The sequence below is a fragment of the Acartia tonsa genome, chromosome 10 (genome assembly GCF_053477335.1).
Source record: "Acartia tonsa isolate MP-2025a chromosome 10, ASM5347733v1, whole genome shotgun sequence".
In the NCBI taxonomy this organism is placed as follows: Eukaryota; Metazoa; Arthropoda; class Copepoda; order Calanoida; family Acartiidae; genus Acartia; species Acartia tonsa.
Window position 1 is genome coordinate 10,154,514 of NC_137269.1, and position 26,713 is coordinate 10,181,226.

A 26,713-nucleotide genomic window follows, 5' to 3' on the forward strand; every position below is an offset into this window, starting at 1 on the left:
TCCCCTCTTTGTGGATGAATAAACTGATCAATATATGATGTTCTTGTTTGAAACCTAAATTGACGACAATTTTTACCCTGTCATAATAACCACGTACATTCTATATCCATTCTTATAACTCACTTCAACCGTCTATGATTTTAAAGTGCTCTGCTACTTATGACTGTTGTCATCCTTGTTTTTATATAGCCTACCTACAAATAGAATCTTTGTTCCAAATGATTAGTTCTGTGCTGAAAGTTTGAGATGATATTTATTGTTGTGTTATTTTCAGGTCACTGATATCTTACAGACAATATAGACAGAAGGCGGGAGATAGCAAGCACAAGTATTGCATTATTTCAAAGGTAAGCTTAATGGATTTATTATTACTTGGATCTTACACTAGATTTTCATGTTCTCTTATAAAATTAACCTTATAGCGGGCTAAAATAACGAGCTCACCGATCCCCTCCCCTCCTACTGGAGTAATGGTCCCACAAATAAATGACAGGGGAAATAGCATGCTGAATTGACGACAATTTTTCTCCTGTCATGATATCCACGTATATTCTACATCCATTTGTAAGCTTTTATATTTAGAAATAAACAAGGAAAATCTTTTAGGTGGCATAGCTTCTATATAAATAACACTTAATAACTAATATATACAAGCGGATTTGGTCCTATTGGCCTCTAGGGGCACTTGAGGTGGGGTGTGGTGTGACCTAACACTTTTAAACCTTTTTTTGGGGCGGGGTCTTTCTTTTTCTAGTGGCGATTCCTTTTCGGAGCGTTTTGTAAACCACCTTCCCCCTAAAATTATTAATAACCTTCCCAGGACCTATGAAAAGTTTTACTGTTAAGGAAAACCATATTAATTCATTGGTTAGCAAGATCCTTCAGTACACACAGACAGAGGCCACAGAACCTGTCACTTTTATATTGTTTAATCCTTTTTGTTGGCCGCCCTGATGTCCTTGATAAATATTTTTTTTTGGCTTAGAACCAGTTTCTATTCTTCGGAATCAAAAGAAAATAAAAAAAATATTCGAACATGCAAGTATTTTGTATTTTTTAGGTGAAGCCACAAAAATGGAGATGAATATTCGAAATTCTAAAAAATTGTGAAATCCAAATTCTCCAATTGCTAAAAATCGGATTGAGCTGGCTGTAGGAAGTCGCCACGGAAATGTCGTCTTACGACCATTTTGATGAGGAAAAAGCCCGCGAAGCCTGGGCATCAGCTGATCTGAAACCCAGGCCGGGATTTGGATTTTATCCAGATTATGTTTGGGACGCGCTGGAAGGTTTTACCGCGGTAAGGATTTCATTTTTAGCTTTAATTGTGTTTTTTTAACTATTTTTTGGCAGTAATTGATAATTGAACAAATGTGAAGCACTTTTTTTGACAGCACGATTTTTATACTGTAATTGTGTGTTTTGGGGGATTGGGCGAAATTGATTGCTTTTGCTTCGGGAAGCTACTATTTAGCTTTACTTCAACTGTAAATAAAAATAGCTTTTCAGATTTGGTAAGTCTATAGTAAAATTTTGCTTAGATCTAGCATTTCCTTAAAAACATTGAACTTTCATAGGACCGCTTGCAGCAAAATGACTTAGCGTTCATTTTATCGTTAAACAACAAATAACTTGCATACACATAAACAAGAATATTTAATATATTCGGTTTTCCCACAGTCAACTAAAGTGCGCGAAAAAACTCAACTTTTTATGACTGTTTTCATAAGCTAAGCTCTCTCTGCTCATGTTAGGTTGCTCTGAATTAATTTCAAAAATAAGGAGAGTGGTTTCATTGCTCGAAAGGCACTTTTAGGGAAAGCCTCTGATAATCTAACACTCAATGATTTGGCTTCTAGAAGACAAAAGTTAAAGAAAGGTTCGATTCTTGCAATATTTTATTGTGAACTATACCAGATCAAGTTATAAAAAATATATTTAGTATTTTGCAATTAAAAACTCACAATAACAATTCGCTAAGCATGGTATATAGAAAAGTACAAGAAAATTTTTAAGGTCTTTATAAATTTTTTAAAAAGCCTTGGTTGTAATATTAATTTTTGTATCTTTTTCTTATAAGTAGATTTTTAAGAATAATATTTAAATGTTTATGCTTATTGATATCTATAATACAAAGTAGAACGATGTCTGTCTGTTGTCTGTCTGAAGCTTAAGATCTCAGTAACTGGGCTCTACTCTTCAGGGAATATATCTACGGGTTTTAGGCTAGTTTTAGGCTAATATCTGGGGGTTGGGACACTCAAAAAATGAAAAATACCCCTCCCCCCCAAAAAATATTTCTTTATTAAATTAAAATTATAAAAGGGGGGTTGTTTACTAATTACGCTCCCCCCCCCCCCATTTCCCCCCTTTTTTTAAAGATCTGGGGGCTAGGGGCGAAACGGCTAGTATATTACAAAAGGTTAAAAAACACATGGAATTATGAATTGATTGTTTACAGAGTGACTTTTGTATTGCGTTGCAGAAAAGCTTTAAATGCCACCATAGATTCATAGAAATAGAAATAGAAGATCTAGAGGTTCAATCTGGCAACATAATCCGTTAAACTTAGACGAGCCTTTTTTTATGAGTTCCAAAAAGCTGGCTTTATCCTAAGAAATTTATCTATTCATAGCTGACGTTTGCTTTACAGTTTAAGAGCAAAGAAATTTTTACAAGATATAATTTAACCAAGCAAATTTTTTTCTAAGAAATCCTACTTTTTATAGCTGACTCTATGAAATGAAAAAATGAAATGCCCATTTTCTACCTAAATATGTACACTTTCTAACCAATAATATGGCCGTATTCTCTTCCTATTGGCTGATTTAGCTAGTATGTATCTAGATCTTTTATATCCATATTTGTGTCACTTATCCTTTATTATCCTTCTGCACATAAGCTAATATTTATACAAGATACGGCAAAGGATAAGCATTCAATATTTCAAACTAGGATGTATTCTTGCATAGAAGCGTTATTTTTTAGAATTTTAGACCGAAAAGTAACAAGAATTTATATATAAAACAGTCACTAAATTGCAAAATGTACTGAACGTTTACAATTTTAATAATAGAATGATTTTGCTTACAAAAGGGCGATTTAGGCTTTGTTAAACTATTGCATCTTATAATTTGCCGCTAATATGAACCAACCACGACGCTGTACAATAAAACGCTGGTATTTAGACTATATAGGGGAAACATGATTGGTTTTTATTGGCGGCAAATTCAGAAATTATTTAAATTTTATAAATACAGTTTCAGTATTATAAAAAACATTCAATTGTTGTAAAATTTGAATATATTTTATAAGATCCTAATAGTTCATCTTTTAGGCTAAAAAACAAAAATATATTACTAGATATTAATACGACTTTTTTCAGTTTTATATGAGTCAGGTAACCGTGTATAACACTTTACTATTATTTTCACTCCTCACGTTTTTAAATCAATGTTCTCTAACTAAACCTATTAAATTTTGTTTTATGTTGTAAATGTTGGTTGTAACACAAGAGCTGGATCTTTAGATCATTTTAGTGGTGAGCCAGATCGGGGTGAGCAAAATTTCAGCCAATCACAGCGCAGCATTTCATAAAATGCTGTTCTCTCATTGGTGGAAAGTTGGCTCACCCCGATCTGGCTCACCACTAAAATGATTTAAAGATCCAGCTAAGGTTAGATACATGGATGGATACATGGATGGAGTGCTGTTCATTGGAAGAGCTATTGTACTATTATTAGTCTCAAGGCTACTCTATAATTAACTTTGTCTGTCCGTCAGTCAGTCAGTCCGTAACGCTGTTGAAGATGGACAACTGAAATATTCATTCCTATAAGTTATGCGCAGTTAGTCTATACATTGTTTTGTCCGTCCAATGTTCAATGCTTTAAAAGACATAAACCTTAATTTTTAAAGGTTTTATGATTATCTTTTACCTTTTTAATATTCTCTCTTAGTTTTCTTTTTTATGACAACTTAACATCGGCTATTTGTCAGTTAGTCAACTAACTTTTAATGTGCTTCGTTACTTAGGATGTTGTCATCCTTGTTTAAATAAAATGAAAAGATAATGTACGCTAGCTCTCCAATTATTCTGGCCCATATCGTGTATCCAACTATTATTACTAGGTGTTTATAAACGATAAATATTACATGTTTATATACAAGATTTATGCAAAATGCAAAAGTTATTACTTTTAAGTTGGGCAGCTGAAAAAATGTTCCTTTGTTAAGTAGACAAGAAAATAAATTTCATAAGAAAAATTTTTTATGAAAAATTCCAGGAAGTGTTAATTACTTTTTAACCAGTCAAAAAATGAAGCTAGAAAAAGTGGCTCCACAGATTATGACATCATGCAATAGAATAACCAATGAGAGGCCAGCATAAATTTTACCATTGCTTTATTCTGGCCTCTTATTGGCTATTCTATCGTATGACGTCATAATCTGTGGAGCCACTTTTTCTGGCTTCCAAAAAATAATTATGGTATTATCCTCTTAGAATTTTTTTTTTCAATTTTGAAAATTGGAGTACCCCCCCCCCCCCCACCCCCCAAAGCGAACTATGAACTCTGGCCGCAGCGCTCGGCTCTCTAGCCTAAAACCTAACCTAACCTAAATTAGTTGTTCCTCGTTGTCGGGGGGGGGGGGGGGAGGGGGGGGTACTAAAATTTTCAAAATTGAAAAAAAATTCTAAGAGGATAATGCCATAATTATTAAATCTTCGATTTCCTTTAAGACTTTTTTTTTGAAAGAAAAACATGTTTATCATCTGCCCAACCGAATAAAGTGCAGGCATTTATCATATACATGAAGTGAGTTATCTTTTATAAAAGTTTTTTCAATTTCCTCTTTTGCATGAATCTTGTGTACATAAACGGTAATATTATTTAATTCAATGTTATTATTAATGGAAGCACAGTACAATATATAAGTTGAAAGAGAATTGTCAGTTTCTTAGATGCGTAGTTAATAAAATATAAAAAGTCTTAAAAAATTCTTTTTAGAGGTTAAAATTTTGAAAGGGCTATACAGTGAACTTTGGTGGATTGGTTTTGCACTTTACATCATCAAACTTAACTTTCCTCCCCCTTTTTTTTAGCACTAAAAACTGCCTTTCGGAATATTTTCTGGTGAATTTTAAATATTTTTCGGTGTACATATTTTTTCTGAAAGCCATTAAAACAAAAAAAATTCTGTTTTTTTGCTACGCGTTTCTAGAGCTGTCATTCTTGTTATCTAAAATATTTAAATCAGCACTTTTAAATGATTACATGTTATGTGTTTAAAATGAATCTAGTTAAAAATGATTATTTAACTCTTTTTATAGAATTTACAAGGACATTTATATCTACAGTAGCGTAGATTACGTTATATTACACTTTTTTTAAATTAAAAATGTTAAAGTCCAATACATAGTGTTTTATTGTTTAATTTTAACAAATCATCATTTGGTTTATATATAAAAAACATGATATTTCAATGAGTAATTTAAACTACGCTTAACAGAATAAAGATTCCTTTTTTGCACAGTCAGACAAAAGGTTGTAAGAATACAACACTTTAGATACTGAGTAGCTGCGTTACAATGAAAATTATTCATTTTAGGGGTAAAATAACAAATTACTTAAAACAGTAAAAATGATATAATTATTTTGTAATTTTAGGTGTTTTTTTTAGTTTATAGAAATAATATTAAATTTGCAATTATTTACTAAAATTTAAAATAGGGGTCGATTTCTCCATACCCTCTCTCAAGTGCCTCTAGAGACCTCTAGAGGGTTTAGCTGCAAATTTTTAAAGAAGTAAAATATTAATCTATTGGCGGCTGCCAATGTACAAATTTTTGTCTCAAGCAAGAGTGTAAATCTCCGAAAATTGTTGGTCTGAATGGGTTCTACTTTTAGGGAAGCTTTGTGAACGTCTTGAGATTATTTTGGGATATATTCCTGACCTCCCCTATCGCCTCCTAGAGATTAGCAACTAGAATTCCATAATCTAATATAATTCAATATTAAAATAGTTGTAAATAATCAATATATTAAATTGTAGATACTTTTACTAAAAAATTGTTTTTTTCACTATTTAGTCTTTTTAGAATTTTTTCAGTCAATTAGTATCACAGCAATAACAAGTTTTGGAAAGAATTGTAGAAGTGTAGAATTAGAACAATACAATAATCCTTAAGAGACAGCCTGATTTTTTACAGTTTAATTAAAGAACAACAGATTAGCTACTTACAAAAATATTTGCCAGCTTCAATAATTAATGCTTGTAACTTATTAATTGTTGTTTTTTCTTATATTTCACCCTATAATAATTTAAAATTTTAATAAAGCACATTTTATATATTTTCACTTAATTTTTCACACTTTTATCATGTATTATATCTTAGATACAGATTACACTTTAGTTAAAATATATTATTTAGTTGAAGGCGAAGGAAAAAAAATCCATAATGATTTAGCTGCTTTTAGACCTTGCTTTTTTTATCATGATAGTTTGTTTGAAATTGATTGTCTATTTAAAAGTGTTTTTTAGTACAAGTTGAAACTAGCATAATCATTTCCAAAAAAAGCGCCGCAAGAACGGGAACAGTAAATCTTATTTAGAAAAAATGGTATATAACTAAAATTGTTAAGATAGTTTTTGTCAACAAATTTAAAATATGATATTTTAGCATTAACTTGAATAAACCATCTTTTTAAAATCTAACAATAAACAAGAATATTCAGTCAGAACAGACGCCCTATTCATAAAGTATCTGCACTATAAAAAAAGTAAATGTATAATAACATTATAATTGATTACAATATTTGTAAATAGAATCTTTACAAAAGTTTTTTTCACATGTTTTCAGACACCTTTTTTTAGAAGCGTGGCAACTCTACAAATCTTCTATCTAATCCCTACAAAAAAAGTAAGAAGATGTCTGTGAGTCTTGCAGTGTGTGAATGTCTGTGTGTACCAAAGGATCTTGCTAACCACTGAACAAAAATGGTTCTCTTTTACAAAAAAAAATTAAATCATATTTTGACCATGATAAAAACTTCTAAATTCAAGAAAGGCTGGTGAATTCCTAAAAAGTTCATGTTTAGCTTGAATTATAAACAAACAAACAAAAAAATACCTCTTACCTTTTTTTAAAAAAAGGCGGGGTTGGAGGGAGTTTTTTTTGGCTCAACAAAGCACTTTGAGAGAAATCGTCGGAAGTTCTCTGCATAGGGATTACTCGTCCTTGTTTATATAACACATGTGTGCACTTATTTACGCTGCATTCAATAACAAGAACGAAAAAGGCAATACCAAGCAAAAAATCAAATTTCACAAAATAAACAAAAAAGCATGAAAAAAATTATGGAAACACAAAGTAAATTATAGAGCAGTTTCGCTACTTAACAGACAGGAAAAAATTAAGTTGCAATATAAGGAGTAATGGGTAAATCAAATGAAAAAAAAGGTCAGATTTGGTCAAGAACAATACCATTACAATCAAATAACCCAAAGCTAACATGCACTAAAAGAACTCTATAATGCAATTTTTACCATTAAAGTTAAAAGATATTAAAAAATTTGATGATAATTGAACTTGTAGCCTACTACAATATGTGACAATGTCTAAGAGGAAAACCTTGCTTTACATACATACATACATACATACACAGTGAGGAAAGCTAAGCCATATAGGACAAACTTGCATGTTAAAAATGTCATGTAATCAAATTTTTCATTTAATATAATTTAAAAGTATATGTTTATACATTTTTTATTGAAAAATAAGGATAGAAATTGAATATAACAGAAAGGCCTGTGTTAAACTTACTTTTATAGTACACCAGCTACTTAATGATTCTTTTAAAGAGATAAATTGATTTTTTGAGAAGATTCTTCAAACTTTTTTAGAACAACTCACGACTTTAACATAAGAGTTGTAAACAAGGATGATAAAATTCATTTATAGCGAAAAACAAAACATTTTGGATGGGAATATGGACAAGGTAGCATGACTAATAAACCGCTCATTTGTAAAAGGAACTTTAGCAAAAAAATTGCAATATATCTTGAATAGAAGCCGAGAAATTCCCATTTCCCCTTTAGAGTTACAGGATATGGACGTACAGACAATCAAAGTGAATCATAGAATAGCTTCGCTACTAAAAAAAAGTTATGATATCTGGTTAATGATATTGCTAATATATTTATAACATTTCATGAGCCAATATTATGATATAAATGTCATATAGAGAATATTATTTTATTGGACAGTTGGGGACAGAAGTTGGCTAGACTATACTAAAGATTTTTTTGCCATAATAATCTATAAATCTCATTTTGTAAAGTCAATAAAGGTCGTTAACAAATGTACAGATTCTAAAATTCGTTAGCTTAAAAACTTTTGATAGTAATTTTGAATTTGATTTGGTTTAATTAGTATCCTAACCTTTCAACAAATAATTTTGAACAAGAATTTAAATTTTGTTTTTCATCATTTGCGTTGTACTCCAATTTATCGTCCATTGTCTTTGGACCCCGGCCCTGGGTTACAACAAAACTCTGAGAATCATACATTTTTAAAATTCAATGAAATGAAAAAAAGCAAATGCCAAACTATATTAAAATCAACTGACAAACCCACTTCTAGATACTTGTGCAATTTTAATGAAAGAAAACTAGTATCCCTTCACTGCCGAATATGACAACATTTACAAGTTGAGAAGCGCAAAAAAAAACATTGAATGGACAAACGATCAAAGTGAGTTATAAAGCAGATGTTCAGTTGTCATAATAAAGAAAAAAAAGAGAGATAATATACAGAAAAAAAGAGGGAGGAGTATTTTTTTTGTTTGTTGATTATTTTAGGTCAACCTCAGTTAATCTTTTGGGTCTTGTATAGCCTCGTAGGGCTAGGTCCTCGCAGGTTTAGGAACCACATGGTTAAGTCCTCCCGCAAGGTTATAATTTCTGCTATTATTGGAGAAATTTTAATAACATAAACACAAAGATAAATGTAATTCAAGCAAATAATACAGTGTGTTTTTTTTATGAGAACTTTTTTGAAAGCAATTTTACCCCATTTATAGTTATCAGAATTTAATGATTAATGGCTTATTTTCTTCGTTTTTTAATGCAATTTATGAAACAACAAAAAAATATTACAGTTTTGTTTAAAAAGTACAGTAAAATGTAAAATTCAAAACTTAGGTGTCAACATCTAAAAATGGTTTTAGCGCATTTTTCTTATGTTCAAATCTTCTACCTTTTGCAAGAATGGCTGCAAAACGCTCCAAAGTTGAGATATAGAGCCAAAAATCAATACAGATACTATTGGGGACATGCACAAGTATATATTAAAGTTTGAAGGCCATATCTCAATCAGGGAGGGAGTACTGGCCACCTAAAGTTGACTACTGAAAATCAAATTTTTTTCTTGCAAAGGGTAGAAGATTTGAGCACAAGAAAAATGCGCTAAAACCATTTTTAGATGTTGTCACCTAAGTTTTGAATTTTAGATTTTACTGTACTTTTTAATTAAAACACTAAAATATTTTTTTGTTGTTTCATAAATTGCATTAAAAAACGAAGAAAATAAGCCATTAATCATTAAATTCTGATAACTATAAGTAGGGTAAAATTGCTTTCAAAAAAGTTCCCATAAAAAAACACACTGTATTTGCAATAGTATTGAATTCAGATTAAATTTCAAAATGATAATTAACTCAAGGAAAATACTAAATCAGCAAAAAAATGAACATCAAATTTGTAAATATCTTCAATCTTTAATTACAAAATAATTTTCTAGTATTATATTTCACTTCAAAATTAAATAATTAATTTGATTAAGTATTAAGTATATGTGAACTTAATTATTTAAAAACCTAAGCTTAGATTTAATTTTTTATTGCAAAATTAAATATAACCATGCTCAGTTAATGTTGTTTTTTAAGCTTGAACTGCAAAGGCCGAACCTCACTAAAATATCCTTATATAAAGGGATGATAAACAATCAAGATGGACAAAAAATGTTTTGGTATCAGACAGATTAATCATCATCCTAAAAAGTACCTTCTCATTATTGCCTAAACCTTGCCCCTTGCTCGATTATGACAGTTGTCCTACTTTAATTACCCTAACAAACAAAACCTAAAAACAGTAACAACTAGATATAGAATAGCACTACTGATAGTACCACCAAACAAAGGACGTCCAAGCTTTTTTTATTTGGTGGGTTGGGGGGGGGGGATCACACCTTTACCCACCTTTGGACGTCCCTGCACCAAACACTATCTCCTCGTTATTTTTTATGGATTCCTCACTTCAAATTATGAATGAAAAAAAATTATTTATGCATACTAAAGGATGGCAGGCAAATTTGGGGTCTGACTTTGTACAGCGAATATTCTGTACATATGGTTTTTCTTGAGTTAATATGTTTATTTACCAAAATGTACAATGCAATGGTATTCTTAAACCCGATTAATAATTTAGTTTTTAGAAGCAGTATTTTAGTGGCTAGTCTAACACTTTTCAAACTCGTGTACGTTCTTGGACTACTGGGAAGCTGTCACCAAGATAAAGAGATTCCTTGAAACCAGCATTTATAAGAATTTTCTCTGTTCTAAAATTCTGACAAATGTAGGATCAAATTATAAAATTGTTTGTAATGTTTCCTAGAAATTCAGCTTTGTACCCTTAATCAAGAATTTCTGCTTCTTAGATATTTGACAAAAAAAAGGGTAATTTCAATAAATCACTATAGATCACTTCTTCTTTATTTAAGTTTATATTTTAGCTAAAGAGTCATAGTAGATTTTTTATCATTCAATGTTTAGGCAGTAATATAATAGTTATTTCTCGCATCGTGTTATAAACAGCTTTTGGCGGATATAAAATGTACAATTAAAAGTTTAAACACAGTTTTTTTGCCCCGAGATGCCGAATTCGTAGAAAACTGGATACAAAACAATGCTGGACATACTTTTTTCGTATTGATGAGAACCGGTTCTAATCCGCTGGTTTTGAATGAATACGAGAAATAACTATTCTATATTCAATAAAAGTCATAAAAATCCAACTACTTCTAAATATTCTTCTATAGAGTAGCAGCGTTATAACAAAAACATTTTTAAAAGCGAAGCTTTTCTATGATTAGGGTTGGTCCGTCCGTCCGTAACGGATAGCTTTTTTCGTAATTTAGGCATGTTAGAATTGCCCTATTTATTTCAAACTTTGCATGGTGATTCCTGTAGTAGTTAGGTACGATTTAGAAAGCATAGCAACTCTATAATCATTACCAGAATGTCCGTACGTCCATTATAAACATGTTGATTTATTTACTTTTTGAACAACAAATTTTTATGTGATCTAATAATCCGATTGATCTGCTTTTTGGTATACTGAATCCTGGGACAACAAAGTACAATATTATAAGCGAAGCAACTATATAATCAAGTCCTAAAAATGTAAGTACGTCCATAAACATTATTCTGTATCATGCAGTTTTTCAACAATTTTACTTACAATTTTGCTTCGAATCTTATACATTTATATTCTGATTATTTAGTTCTGACACTATACAAGTGTTAATGTCCGTTTGTCCTACCGTTTCAGTGCTTCGCTTTTATGGATGTTGTCATCCTTGTTCTATAATTATTCTATAGGATAGAACTATTTAAAATTTAATTTCATAAATCTATTTGTTTAGGAATTTCAAACATGTTTGTAAACTTAAGTTTTTAATTGTTAACCCTTTGATAGTTGTTGAAACTTTAATATTCAATTACTCATTTAAAGCTTTAAATTTTATTAAAACATGTATGTTATAAGATTTATAATGATTATTTTTTTAACAATAGCTAGGTTTCGCATAATTGTAAAGAAATAGGGAAAAATCGTAGATGTTAGTTTTATGTGATTAAAAAAAGAATTTTTAAAAATATACTGTTATGAAGTATTAAAACAAACGTAATAACATTGATGTCATTATTGTTTAATTTAAAAAAAATTATTCTAATATGAAATGTGACTCTAAACCAAAGAAATCTTTTTCTTATCCCCTGCTTTATGTACCCCGAGTCTTTTTAATGAAATAATAAATTAATAATAAAGATTTATAATTAGGTATCTAAATCTATTTTGGTTCTATTATACACTTTAAAATAAATAATATGCAAAAATAGTTAGAAATAAAGTGAAAATTTTAATGATTTAAAGGATATTTAAAGCTAGGTTTATCAAGCGAATAAAATCCTCTAAATACACAGCTAAAAAAACATACTGTTAGAGGGGTTACATAAGTTTAAACACTAGTTTTAGACTAATTAAATATAAAAAATTTAGCTGTGCATTTTTAGTATTTTGATTGCTCGATAATTAACTTTCGCTTTATTTATGATAATTTTGATAATATGAACTGAAATAGATCTAACACAACTAAAATGTCAAAATAAAATTAGTTCAATATAATTTGAGTTGTACTTTACACAGTAATATTTCTCTATGTTACAGGAGGGCAGCTATAAACAAAGTTTGGTACTTCAAATAAATATCACTTTGAATTTATTTCTACTCTAGATGTTCTTAAGTAGAATATTTTTTATCGCATCGTATTATAGACAGCTTTTCGCGGATAGTAAAATGAAAATTGTAAAAATCATTCCAGTTTTGAACAATACAAAACATGATTTTTCAGTATAGTTTGGAACCGGTTTTTATCCAGAGGACATTAATCGGTCTTTAAGCCATATTAGAATATATTTTTAAGTTTAAAGTAAGTCAATTGGCTATCTATTTAAAAAAATGAAAACAGAAACTGCTTAGAAATATTTTTATAAAAAAAACTGTAATAATTTAGTTTAGATGATAGTATACTATAATGTAGATTATATCTCCCAAATATTAGCTGCTCTACTGTAATTGTTTTATGTGAAGATTTGATTATAATTTTGATGTTGTAGGAAGAGGCTGAGGGGGCAGGTGTTGACATCAGCAATTACACCATACCTCATAAAGATCTTTTCAGGGTAAGATTTATTTCTGTTCTAGAAGTTTTAGTGTTCTAATTTGTAATTAGCTGATACGCTCCTAGAGGCCATTTGGAAAACAGAAAGAGGTCGAACCTATACCTTTTTGGTATGAATATAGATTTTTAGGTCCTGGGAAGGTTTATTACTGTTTTGGGGTAGTGTAGTTTCACCAAGATAAATCTCACCTGAAAAAGAAACCTTTCCAATAAAAAAAGTGTTTTATTTGATTTTTTCTTTTTAGAAATAAAAGTTGTGAAGGGGCTTAACCGCTAGTTATAAATATTCATTTCCCAGAATATTATATTAATAAGGAAATAATCTCTTTTTTTTGTATAAAAGACTAATCAGTTAACACAGTTGACTTTAGCCAAAAGTAGTTTAAACCACTAATTGTAATCTACAGAAGGGGTAATCTTGTTTATCATCAGTGGAGTGCATTACTAAAAAAGCAGCGAATTAAAGGCATAAGACAATAGCTGATAAATTAAAAACATCCCCAATGATCACACTCAAAATTAACCCATCTGTAGATTACAATTAGTGGTTGAAACGTTTAGACACTCAGCTCTATTAACCAAATCCATTAAAAATTCCCTAAAGTTATTGAGCCAAAAATAAAAAAATGTTATCATAAAACTTTAAGGACTAGAGTAATAAATATTCCAATGACTCCTCCTTACTTGAGAAAAAAAACCAACAATCTGTTTGAGCTATCTGTGTAATAGTTATTTCTCGTATCGTATTATAAACAGCTTTCCGCGGATATAAAATGTACAATTATAATGAAAACCAGTTTTAAGCCCCGAGATGCCAGAGGCACGGGCGAAAAAAACTGGTTTTTAATCTTATGATTGTACATTTTTATATTCGTAGAAAACTGGATATAATACGGTGCTAGACTTAATTTTTTCGTATGGATGAGAACCGGTTCTAATCCACTGGATATTAATCGGTTTCGAATGAATACGAGAAATAATTTTCTAATTTTCTTTTTTTTTCAGTGTTCTGTACTCAACCACACTTGGCAATTCCTATTCCCAGGGTAAGTGGGTCAGATTAATTACGGTTTACAAAGTACACAATCATTAATATAAAAAAAAACTTTATTTATTTCTTAAACAAGGATGATTAAATGCAAAGGAAGAAAATGTGTTTTTTTTTAATTATTATAATAAGTTTGTTTTATTAATGTATCGAAGTAATATGAATTTAACATGTCGTAGAATATGTATGATACCAACTAATAGAGCAATCAAGTGTTTTTGAATGTTCTTTATTGATAACGATACCAGCAAATATAAAATTTAAAGATCATAGATTAAACCTTGTAGAGTTATTTAACAATAAAAATAATCTCAAAGTAATGGTGATTTCCTCGAAGTTCCTAAAGAGTACACCGACCTCCCCTCCCCCTTATTTTTTAATCAAATCTAACCTGACCTAAATGAACACAAACAAACGACAAACAATCCCAACCCTTGAAATTAATCTATTTCAAGAGGGGTTTCTATGATCGACTGCGCACTTTGAGGGAAATAATCTTCCAATTATTTTAGGTTGCATGATTCAGGCATCGGTGTGTGCCCTCCGCTCTGGGATAAAGCTTCCTGTATACCCCCGGTTCTTGAAGGAATACAACATTACAACATTATTGATTATCTTCGCTTATAATATTGCTTTAATTCTTAAACAACAAGCAATTTTTTGGTTATAAAATATTTGGCTATTCTCCCTTTTGTGACAACGCCTCTTGTGTTTCGTCGTATTTCTACTGTAGATTTTCTCCTATTTCTAGCCCCTGTATGTGGCTCTAACCCTGCGGGGCAATCAACTTACCTAAAATAACCTATTAAAAGCTACTGTGAAAATACGAAAAAACGCCCCTTAAGAGACGTTGTCACGAAAGGGCCTATACCCAAATATCTTAATAAGCGAGCTATTCTACAACTAAGGCATATCCGTATGGACTTAATTTAGTAATTTAAATACACAATTTTATTTTTCATATAAACCCCTCAAAATCGAACCTATAGCATGACCTTAAGTTGTTCTGTACCTGGATGACCCAGTAAGTTTTGCCAGGGCCATTTATCTTTTAAGTCTGGAGGTAACCGTCCCCAAAAGTAGTTAAAAACCTTTCCTGGACAATATATTAGAAGCTTTACTATAAAGTAACACATCCTGTTACTTTAAAATAAGGATAATAAATTGAAATATTTGATTAAATGTTTGATATCATCTTAAATGATAATATTAAAACGTTTTCTAAGACTAAATTTAAACCATGACTAGAAAGAATTTTATGAAAATTGAAATATTTATCTTGACATAACATAGACCACTCTAGATGAATTACCAGGTAGTCTGGGAGGGGACATTAAATTTTAATTCATAATGGTCTCCAAAGTTTAGTGTATTATTCGTTGGCTTTGGGGACCTTTATTAAATCTTGATTAAGCAATAAATTCTAGCAATTTCCAAACAAAAAATGTGGAGAAAGACTAAAGTACATAACTTTTGTGTCACTTTTGAGGAAGACGATTCCCTTTTCTCCCATCTCTTTTGAAGAGATTTTTTTACCCCCTTCCCTTTTTTTTCTGATGTGTATATGACGTCACAGAAATCGTCTTCCTCAAAAGTGACACAAAAGTTATGTAGTTTAGTCTTTCTCAAAAAGTGTAGTTTTCCAATTGGGTATGTAGAGAAAGAAGACGAAGAAAGTCCCTCAATGACGTCATAAAAATGAGGGATGAGGAGAGGGGGGTTGAGAAAGAAAACCCCTGAAAAAGAGATGGATAATCCCTCGTTTTTATGACGTAACATGCAGATTTTGTTGAGGGATTTTCTTCGTCTTCGTAGAGAAGGGGTGGTAATTTTGTTTATCATGATTGGTTATGTATATCAATTTATCATCCATTGTCTTATCCCTGGAAACCCTGATGTTGACATACTTATTTGCAAGATAACTCTACTAGGTTTATATTGAAATGTTTATTTTACATAATGGAAAAATTCTTTAAATTTTAAATGGGGTTTACAAGTACTTAAGTAAAATAAAACTAACGGATAAGACAATGGATGATAAAATGTTTATATATTTTTGAGCCTTAGATAAAACTTTATAAACCTTTGGGTTCAAGTAAAATTTACAGTCCAATGGCACCTCCCTCCCTTATACACAAACTTTTTCGCCAATAATTTTAATTTACAGAACGGATCATAATCCAGAGGTATATATATCGTCAATTAAATTCCCTGGGTGTAATAATATAAAATCTAATTTTGAGCGTGATCTAATTAATTCCAATTTAGCAAATAGGTAAATTACCATTAATGGAATTTGGGATAATTTACACTTTTTCTAATATTATTACAAAAAAATAGTTTAGTAAGATTTTCTGAAAACCTTTATTATTTTGATTTACATTTCTGGGGACATTTTCTATTTTATATGGGATGTACAAAAATGTATGATATTTATTTAGGTTGAAGGATAATTGAAATCTAATCAATCTCATTAAAGTTGTAATTACCTCCACCCAGCATAGGAAAGAAAAAATCTCAAATAAAATATGTTTAGCGTAAAGTTAGGAAGACGTAGAAAGTCTCTCAAAAATTAGCATGTTACGTCATAAAAACGTGGGATTATATCTTTTTTAGAGGTTTTCTTTCCCACTCCTCCTCTACTCATTCCTCATTTTTTATGACGTCAGTGAGGGACTTACTTCGTCTTCTAAAGTTAGCCTGGTGATTCCTGAAACTTTATTTATTTAATCTATTTCGCATCGCTTAGATTAATGGTGTTATTCTTATCTAGTAGCCCAGTTACTCCAAAATTAAGTTGTGCCCATACGTCCATAAGATATATGCATTGCTACGCTACTGAAAGAGACGATTGCCTACTTTTTTATTGTTTGTGTAAGAAAAATAAATGAAAATTGTTAGGCAGATGATAAATTATCAGTGAGGGAGGGGACATTGGGCTGGTAATTACACTGGTACCCAAAGTTTTATAACCACTAGGGTTGGGCCGGATATCCGGTGTGGCCGGATATCCGGCCGTATACCGGATATTGAAACTATCCGGCCGGATATCCGGCCACACCGGATATCCGGATACCGGATATTGAAACTATCCGGCCGGATATCCGGCCACACCGGATATCCGGATACCGGATATTGAAACTATCCGGCCACACCGGATATCCGGCCCAACCCTAATAACCACTTTACCTTATTCGGTGTCTTAAAAACTTTGGGTACTTTAACTAAAAGTTTAAGATATTAACATTGGGGATGCATATCAATTTCTTCTCAATCCCTTAATATCCCGGCCCTGTGAATGATGGATTATTATATTTTGTCTCTACCGATCACATACAATTCCATTATCCCAATAACAAAAAAAGGTTCATATCTCGTTTCCCGGGATATAGGAATAGAACAATTGACGACAAATTAATCTTCATCCAATTCTTGTATGTAAATTGTTCATATATATTATATGTAGACTTTGTAAATGGTTTTGTAAAGATTGAGGTGAAGATTAAATTACCTTTTATTGGTTTTTTCCTTCCTGATTTTATGTACAGATTAAATCATTTTCTTGCAACACTTTTTTAAAGGGAAGCTTTATACAATTAGAGTAAGTACATACGAATAGCTCATAGACGTCCAAGCTTTTTTTTTTTTGGAGGGGGGGGGTAAAAATTAAAAGGGGGGGGGTAAACAAATTTAAGGGGGGGGTAAATCGTATTTTTGGGGGGGGGGGTTAAAATGGCGCCAAAATTTTTTTTACCCCCCCCCCAAAAAAAAAAATTTTTACCCCGGGGGTAAAATTTGCTTGGGGGGGGGTGTAATTACCCCCCCTGAAATCTGTTGGCAGGGGTAAATTTTGTTTACCCCCCCTAAAATTTACCCCCGGGGTAAAATTTTTTGGGTGGGGGTAATTTAAATTTTATTAAATATTTAGTATTCAACCTCTACCCCGAGGGTAGGGGTAAATTTTAAATGGGGGGGGGAAATGAAAAAAAATTTGGGGGGGGGGGTAATCGCCCCATTATCTCCCCCCCCCCCTTGGACGTCTATGGGTTAGCTATTTACATATATTTAGGTATATTAGAATTGTCATATTGATTTCAAACTCTGGAGGAAGATTCCTGTAACAATTAGGTACGAATTAGAAACCGTATCAACTCTGTAATCGTTACTTGAAAGTCCGTACGTCCATTTAAAATACTTCAACAACAATATTTTTGTGAGTTAATCATTCATCATTTTTTCTAACAATGATTCCTGGGACAACAATTACAATATTTTAAGCGAAGAATCTCTATATCAACTCCTAAAATGTAAGTTTGCAGGTATAAGGTATAACCAACAAGCGAAAAAAAAACTAAAATAATATTTGGGGGGCAAATGGAGAGGTCGTCAATCTTACGATGTGTTGCCCCCCAACGACAGCTGAAAAACACGTATAGGTTTCGTGACTTTTTCTGAATTAATTTCGTTATTGGTATAAGCTGGTAAGTTTGTCCTGAAACATAATCCTGTTCTTAAGCAATTTTACAAGAAGATAATATACAGTTTTGTTTAGACTTTTAAATTGACGTTCTGTTTATTAATTTTTGACACTCAACAAGTGTTCTTCGCTACTTTACTTACGAATCTTGTTATACTTGTTTTATATTAGCATGAATTAATGCTGTTCTAATTATGCCCAATTTTCCTTGTACTGATAACCAAGTTTGAAGACAGAGCACTACTTGTTGATATGATGGATTAAAACAACTTTGGGAGATATTAATCAAGATTAACTTAGTGTGCAATAACTTCCTCACAGCATCAAGAAATCGCACCGCATAATTTTTTGCATTAAAGTAAAACACTAGAGGGAGAAAGGGTTAAATAACTGTATCTCCCCATTGCAACCGCCTTGTTCAACCTTTCTAATTGGTCATTGAAAATAACCAATGGTGTCACTTATATTAACACAGCCAAGTAGCAGAAAATAATTTAACAGCAGACGAAAGAGGTCTTTGAAAAAGGAAGGGAGGTAGTTGTCTGTATATACATCTATACTATAGATCTATTTGCTTTTTAATCTCATTCTTTGATAAACAATTCTAGTGCTCTTAAAGGATAAGACAATTGATAATAATTGATGCACATCCCCTTTGATGATACACAAAATTTTATTATTACCCCTTTCGTTATTAGTTGAAAAATTGGACACAGTTTGTTTCAACCCACTACTTAAAAGTCAATGCATGTATCTTAAGCATTGAACAAACGCAAGAGATCATATAAGAATTAGATACCAGAGCTGGATCTTTAAATCAGTTAGTGGTGCGCCAAATCGGGGCGATCCAGATCGGCGCACCTAGATATTATTAGATATCAATCTTTAAATCAAAATGGCATGGGCGAACCAGCGCGCCCAGTGGCGCGATACTGGCGCGGCATTGACACTCAACGACCACCGGACCACCTCTGGATCGCCCCGATCTAGCGCACCACTGAAACGATTTAAAGATCCAGCTCAGTATAAATTAAAGTCCAATGTCCCCTCCCTTCCTCATTTATTGTGAATTATTAACGCTCTGGTTCTTTGCGAATATGAAGGATTTAATAATATGGCGGACTTGAATGCACACCGATAACTATGCAGACATGATGAGATAATAATCATGGGAGGGAGGAAACATTGGGCTGTTTATTACACTGGTACCCAAGTTTTATAACAATTGTTGCTAAGAAACTTTGGGTACTTTTGCTAAATATTAATTTGTTAGTTTAAAACTTTGGTGTCCAAACGTTTCAACCATTGATTTTAATCATCAGAAGGGCTAATTTTGTCTGTAAGTTGATGATGTACTTAAAATTTATTGACCACTGTCTTATCCCTTTAGATCCCAGAAAAATACTACTACATCTATCATTTTACATATTAGATTAATAAAAAAAACACTCATGCAATGATGTAAATTATATAACAAAGAAAAACTCTTTTTGTTTGTTTTCATTCATACAATAAATGTATAAGTACATATAGATGTATATTACAGAAAACTTCCTCCCCAAAATAGCAAGGACCCTTTAGCTAGCAGACGAAAATTCAAAAATTTTCCTCTCATAATAAGCTCTTGGTTGTAATTTTCATTGTTTTGGGTAGTTTTTCACTAAAGGGTTAAATCAGCGACAAATTAGCTATGTCCTTTTTGGTTATTGTCATTTTTATAAGATCAATTATCATTTTTTCAAAACATATATCCTGTTTTTCTCTTGTATAAGCATAAAGCGTATTTGGATATGACACAGGTTGGGTCGAGATTCGAACCCATCACCTGCACCAATGTTATAATGACATTTGTTTGACTGCCATTTTTAAACATTCATTTATATACATAGAAAATGGTAAAATTATATAAGAATGTATTAAAGCAAATAATATTTATTATTACATTGAATTCCACATAATTACCTTAATATTCATAATAATAATGACAAATATAAAAAAAGGAAATCTTTTTTCAGAATGGCTTCGAAACCGATTAATATCCGCTGTATTAGAAAAGGGTTCTCAAAAATCATGTATAGCATCGTATTATAGACATTTTTCTATGGATAATGAAATAAAAATCATAAAATTAATATCAGTTTTTTTTAGCTTGGGACTTCGGCCCCTAGGAGCTCACGAAACTGTTTTTTTAATTTTAATATCCGCAGGAAGCTGTCTATAATACCATGCGATAGACAACTATTCTTTGAATAGTGCATGAATTCACAATTTCATAGCCATAGCCATTTGTTCAGATATAGGACAATTATTGATAATTTAGTTTACACCCCCAACCCCTCTTCCCCAATTATGACTAACAAAATAACACTATTGGCGAACTGGTTACTCTCAAGAGTCAATATAATCCCCAATATGATAATTTTTACATTTTCCCTGCGCAAAAATATTTTCAAAACTGTTTATTTAAGCTTCGCTTTTACTGATGTTGTTATCCTTGTTCTGATAATGCATGTATTATATGTTTGATATATCTGCGTTCTAGATTTCTATGGCGAGCATTTTTACTCCTAGCATAATCAACTAAAAAGTAAAAATACGCAATTAAAAAAAAAAAAAAATGAGTTGTTTTTGATAAAAATAGCTCTTAACATTCTGTTTTATCTTAAAATTCAATAGTAAATTGGCCAAAATTTAGTTTTAGATTGTTATTAATTTTATTATAATTATTATTTATTGTAAAGATACTAGGGGCGAATTAAGATAATAGTATAAACATAATAAAAAAATATTCTAAACATTGTAAGAGCCTAGAGGTTGCATTGAGAAGGTAAATTGTTTACATATCCTGGTACCTATAATACTACTTTGTTTGCATCTCACACTGGGATAAAAATTACTTACATTAACATGTATGATGAGTTAGTACTTCTAAACAAACATTGTGTAATTAAATGGATGGATGGCTTTAGCTTTTAGTCATGCACTTTATTAGCAAGATTTTTACAGAATATTGAACAAACTTAAATTACAAATATTTTTTAAAAAAATAGTTTTTGCTTCATTTTTTATATAAATATAAATCATAATATTTTTGTCCCAAATAAACAAAAAGCAAGCATTGTGTGTAAAGTATATACAGAAACATAGTTTTTATTCTTATTCAATATCATAAAAGGTTAATACATTCTTTATAGTCTAGTAGCAGAAAACGGTAGCCGCCATTTTCAGGGTAGCCGATGACCGCTGAATGCTGTTTAAGAAATTAGCGGCTGCTGCAGAAAAGATGGATTGCTGGCATTGCGGCTAGTATCCCATCTGCCATCTCATAATTTTAATCTACTGCCGCGGCTGAATATAATATTATAGTTAATAAGGTGGCTTTTTGACTCTAAGCAGCGTATGATTTTTAGCGTCCATATGCAATAAAGCAGCATTACTTGTAACTTTAGAATTTTAAGAAATAGTAGTTTGGAGACGACTGCTTATTTAAACCAATTGCTTGGCTGCGGTTGCAAGATTTCAAAAATCTGTTATCGGATGAAAAATAAACAACATTTACAATAAGCAATGTCTAGATTGTTTATTATGGTTGTAATATTATCTTCGCCCCTAGTATATTTGGGTTCTCCATTTATGGTATAGGGTGTATGTAGATAGATGCTAGTATATAGACTTTAACTTAGATTTACTATAACATAAAACCAAAATTTGTTAACTTGTTAACAATCGAATTTTTTTAAATAGTGGTTGGGATTTGTCTTGTTTCTTGGCTTTAGTTATAAAAATTTAATGGTTTGAAAGGAGGGGGTTAAGGGGTCGATAAACCCCACCACCCACCCAAAAAATAAATAAGTACTTGATTTGCGGCTGTCATGCCCTGTCTAGTAGGAGAGAAGGAGATAGGAAAAACAATTGTATATCTTTTATTATATAATATACATTTATACATATTAGACCTGTATTTAATGGCGTGTACATGGGGTGGGGTATCGTCCTATTCTTGCCTTTTTCATTAAAATTAAACAAATTAAGAACTTAATTGTCAAGATTATAAAATATATCATTGACTGACAGATCACCAGGCAAAATAAATCATATACTAGATGCTAATTGGTTCAGGGAATCTTCACCAAAAATTTAGTTCGTTTATCTTTAACACCAGCCAAGATATCTAAAATTCCTCAATACCATTTCTAACAGGCTACAAAAGACCAACTCTACAAAAGACCAACTAGGCGTTGCTACAAAAGACCAACACCTACAAAAGAACAACACCTGGTCTTTTGAAGAGTTGGTCTTTTGCAGGTGCTGGTCTTTTGTAGAGTTGATCTTTTGGAGCAACGCCCTAAGACGATCATTTATAGAATGGCTTAACTACTTTTAAAAAGCTTTGTACCCACCCGTGTATAAATGATAGCTACGCCCTTACTGTGCATTCTACATGATAAGCAAAGCATGGATATAAGTAAATTGTTTTTTCCTAGAAAAGATTTACTTCTACGTATATTCTTTTATGATATTCATAAATGGACAAATAACTCTGGCAATTGTTTATTTATCCCCAATTTATTTATACAGTATCTACTCTATAATTTACTTTATCTGTTTGTCAGTCAGTTTGTAATGCTGATATGTGGGAAAATGTGATTTTTTTGTGTTGCTATTGAAAAAAGACAGCTGAAATTTTTAGTGGAGATTTCTGTGACACAGCCGCACCTTGAATGCACATTGTTTTGGCTGACTGTCTGTTGGTCTTGCTTCAAAAGACATAAACCTCATTTTTTAAAGGTTTCGTGATTTTCTTTGAGTTTTTGCATATTACTTTCTCTTTATTTCCTGCACATCTGCTTATAAATATCTTTGTCCTTTAGTCTATTACATATTTTTTTGTGCTTCGCTACTTTTGGATGTTGTCATCCTTGTTAAATGTAAATAAATTTGATATAACAATATTGTGATGGGTTTTACCGTTAAAGTCTTTTTTTTGCAAAATGGACATTAAAAAAGGGATGACAATATACATAAGTAGCTAAGCTCTTAACAAACAAGGATGACAACATCCATAAAAGCGAAGCACTGAAACGGTAGGACAAAGGGACATTAACACATGTATAGTGTCAGAACTGAATAATCAGAATATAAATGTATAAGAGTCGAAGCAAAATTGTAAGTTAATTTGTTCAAAAATTGCTTGATACAGGATAATGTTTATGGACATACTTACATTTTTAGGACTTGATTATAGAGTTGCTTCGCTTATAATATTGATATTTTTTGTCCCAGAAATCAATATACCAAAAATCAAATCAATCGGATAAAATTTGAAGTAGAAAAGTAGAAAAATCAACATGTTAAAAATAAACGTACGGACATTCTGGTAATGATTATAGAGTTGCTACGCTTTCTAAATCGTACCTAACTACTACAGAAATCACCATGCAATGTTTGAAATCGATAGGACAATTCTAACATGCCTAAATTAACGAAAAAAGCTATCCATCTCAGACGTACGGACGGACGGACCGATCCTAATTATAGAAAAGCTTCGCTTTTAAAAATGTAAAAAATGATTTAGCATAAGAGAGAAAGAGTCATATGGGTATTGGGTATAGTAGGTACTGAATAAATGGATTTATTACTACCTGGATCTTATACCAGATTATCATGTACTCTAATCAAGTGAAAATTGTAGCGGGCAAAAATAAATCCCCCTATAGAATAAGGACGAAATTTTCTTTGATTTCCCCCTCTACCCCCTTTACTCTATCCCCTCCTCTCCTACTGGATGAACAAACTGACTAATAAATGACAAGAAATATAGCAGCCTAAATTAACGACAATTTTTCCACTGTCATAATATCCACGTTCAAAATCCTTTACTGCATATAATAGATGATCAGTATTTAAACAAATCTACACACAAAAATTTCATCAATCTTTGATTAAATAAAGATATACTTATATAAATTAAAATGTACAAAACCATTTCTGTTTATTTGTTAAGTTCAGAGAAAAATTACTTTTTCCTTTTCTTTTGATAGAATATGAATTATTAATAGTTTTTTTTTATATTATTAATGATCCAATACAATTTTCAGTATAGGTATAAGAACAAAACTATAAAAAAATAATAAAAAAATGCTCTTATTTTATAAGAGTAAAATGAAATTTCAATCAAACTTCTAAGTTTGTAATTTACTTATCTGTCAGTCTATCATTAAAATTTACAATGGATTAGAACCGGTTATTGGCCATACTGAAAAATCTTGTATGCGTTGTATTACAGAGTATTTTTTACGAATATTAAAATGATAACTATAAAATGGACACAAGTTTTCTGAACACGGGACTTGGTTTTAATATTGTAATTTTTTATCTTAATATCCGCAGAAAGCTGTCTATAATTTGATGCGATGAATAACTATTAAAATTTTAATTCTTATTTAATTTTAGAATACAAACCTATACAACCATTAGGTTACATCTATAATACAAAGTAGCTTGATGTCTGTCTGTCTGTCTGTCTGTCTGTCCGTCCGTCCGTCTGTCTGAAGCTTAAGATCTCGGTAACCACTGAACCGATTGGATTCTACTCTTCAGGGTATATAACTATCGGTCCTGTGGTGATTTTAAGCTATTTTCTTGGGGGGTGGGACACCCCCAACCCCCCCAGGAATGAAAATGTTTTTTTTTGCAGAAGATTTCCTTGGTCCTTTATTTTTGCAGAAGATTTCCTTGGTCCTTTTTTATGCAGAAGATTTTCTTGGTCCTTTTACGAATTTCGCCAAAAATTTTTTTGATCTTCTCTTGGGGCAAAGCCCCTAGAGGCTAGGGGCGAATCCGCTAGTAATACTACAATGTATAACACATTAATTTTTCAATAATTCTTAAGGCCCAATCCAATAACTTATGTGTGTGTGTGTGAGAGAATGTATGTGTGTGTGTGTTGAAGTAAATCAATAAACCTTGTCATATATAAAAATGTATTTACAGTTTGAGTCTAAAAATAGGAACACAGGAGTTGTTTTTCTCCACATTAATAGTAACATTATTTGCTAATAATTTATTAGTTGTAAATGATGATTACTGTGATAATATTAACAGCTACTCTACAATTATGGAAAGTCAGTTGTATGTCCCAATCAATACTGGGCATTAGCGTTAATGATATCGTGCCTGTAAGCTGTCGGGGAAGTGTCATACTCGAGTCAGGACCACACCGCAGCATACTAGAGTCGTTGAAAATGATTTTAGGGATTGCTTTGGCCCATAAACAGGCGCAATTTATTAGAGTACCGCTTTCCATTGCAAACGGAAAATAATCTGGCTAATCTAGATGATCACTTGAATTAGAAGGAAAAAACGCCCTTATCAAGAAAGTTACCTGAATGATTATCTTATTTACTTACTGATTTTGAAGTTTAAAAATATGACTTAAAATAGAAGTCTGAAACTTAGTTATTTCATTCTTTATTGTTAATACACAATAAAAAGAAAAAAAATTACTGTATAATATTTTAATTTTCATTTTTTGGCTTAAATGTTGTTTAGCTTGTTATTGCTGCGCTGCTTTTGGATAAACTTGTCCTTGTTTGTCGAAAAATATTACATATTATTATATTTGGTGCGACGAAGGTAGTAATCACGGTGACAGGAAATTCAAATGTTCCACTTTGTACAGTATAAATTCTGTACATATAGTGTTTATTTTCATATACAAATATGTTTTAAAAGTTTTATCTAACAGAACGTACGACAAAAATATATTTTTAACATCAAATATCAATAACATTTTTTGATTCAGCATTTTTTTATCATTGTACTTTAAAGCTTGCGTACATTCTAAGACTACTTGTTATCTATCACCATAATCAGTACAAAAATATAAGTTTATTTTTATAAGGGATAACAAATTTCCCAGATGGCTTCGAAACCGATTAATATCCGCTGGATTTGAACTAATTCTGCACCAAACTTAAAATAATGGATCGTACCATATTATAGTCAATTTTCAACAATTAAATTTTCGAGCCTAAAAGATCTGGTTTAAATATTATGGTTTTTATTTTAATTTTTACAGTAAACTGGCTATAATATGATAAAATAAAATACATGATTTTTCAGATTGAATTAGAACTGGGTATAATCTAGAGAATTTTTTAACGGA

General features: G+C 31.2%; 2 protein-coding genes across 4 annotated transcripts in view; both read left to right on the plus strand.

Annotated features, from left to right (window-relative positions):
• The window catches only part of LOC145329363 (pyrroline-5-carboxylate reductase-like), a 400,948-nt gene that overhangs the window by 73,803 nt on the left and 300,432 nt on the right, over positions 1–26,713 (plus strand). The gene's annotated exons all lie outside the window — the stretch shown is intronic.
• The window catches only part of LOC145329359 (diuretic hormone receptor-like), a 117,563-nt gene that overhangs the window by 36,398 nt on the left and 54,452 nt on the right, over positions 1–26,713 (plus strand). For 2 of the 3 annotated variants that reach the window (XM_080173433.1, XM_080173435.1), the window contains exons 2-7: positions 275–347; positions 1,061–1,300; positions 3,386–3,400; positions 12,957–13,022; positions 14,027–14,067; positions 14,582–14,653. In XM_080173433.1, coding sequence (XP_080029559.1) covers positions 1,172–1,300; positions 3,386–3,400; positions 12,957–13,022; positions 14,027–14,067; positions 14,582–14,653 — 323 coding nt within the window. In that variant the 5' untranslated portion in view covers positions 275–347; positions 1,061–1,171. The remainder of the gene's footprint in view (positions 1–274; positions 348–1,060; positions 1,301–3,385; positions 3,401–12,956; positions 13,023–14,026; positions 14,068–14,581; positions 14,654–26,713) is intronic. The other variant, XM_080173434.1, reaches the window with a different exon arrangement.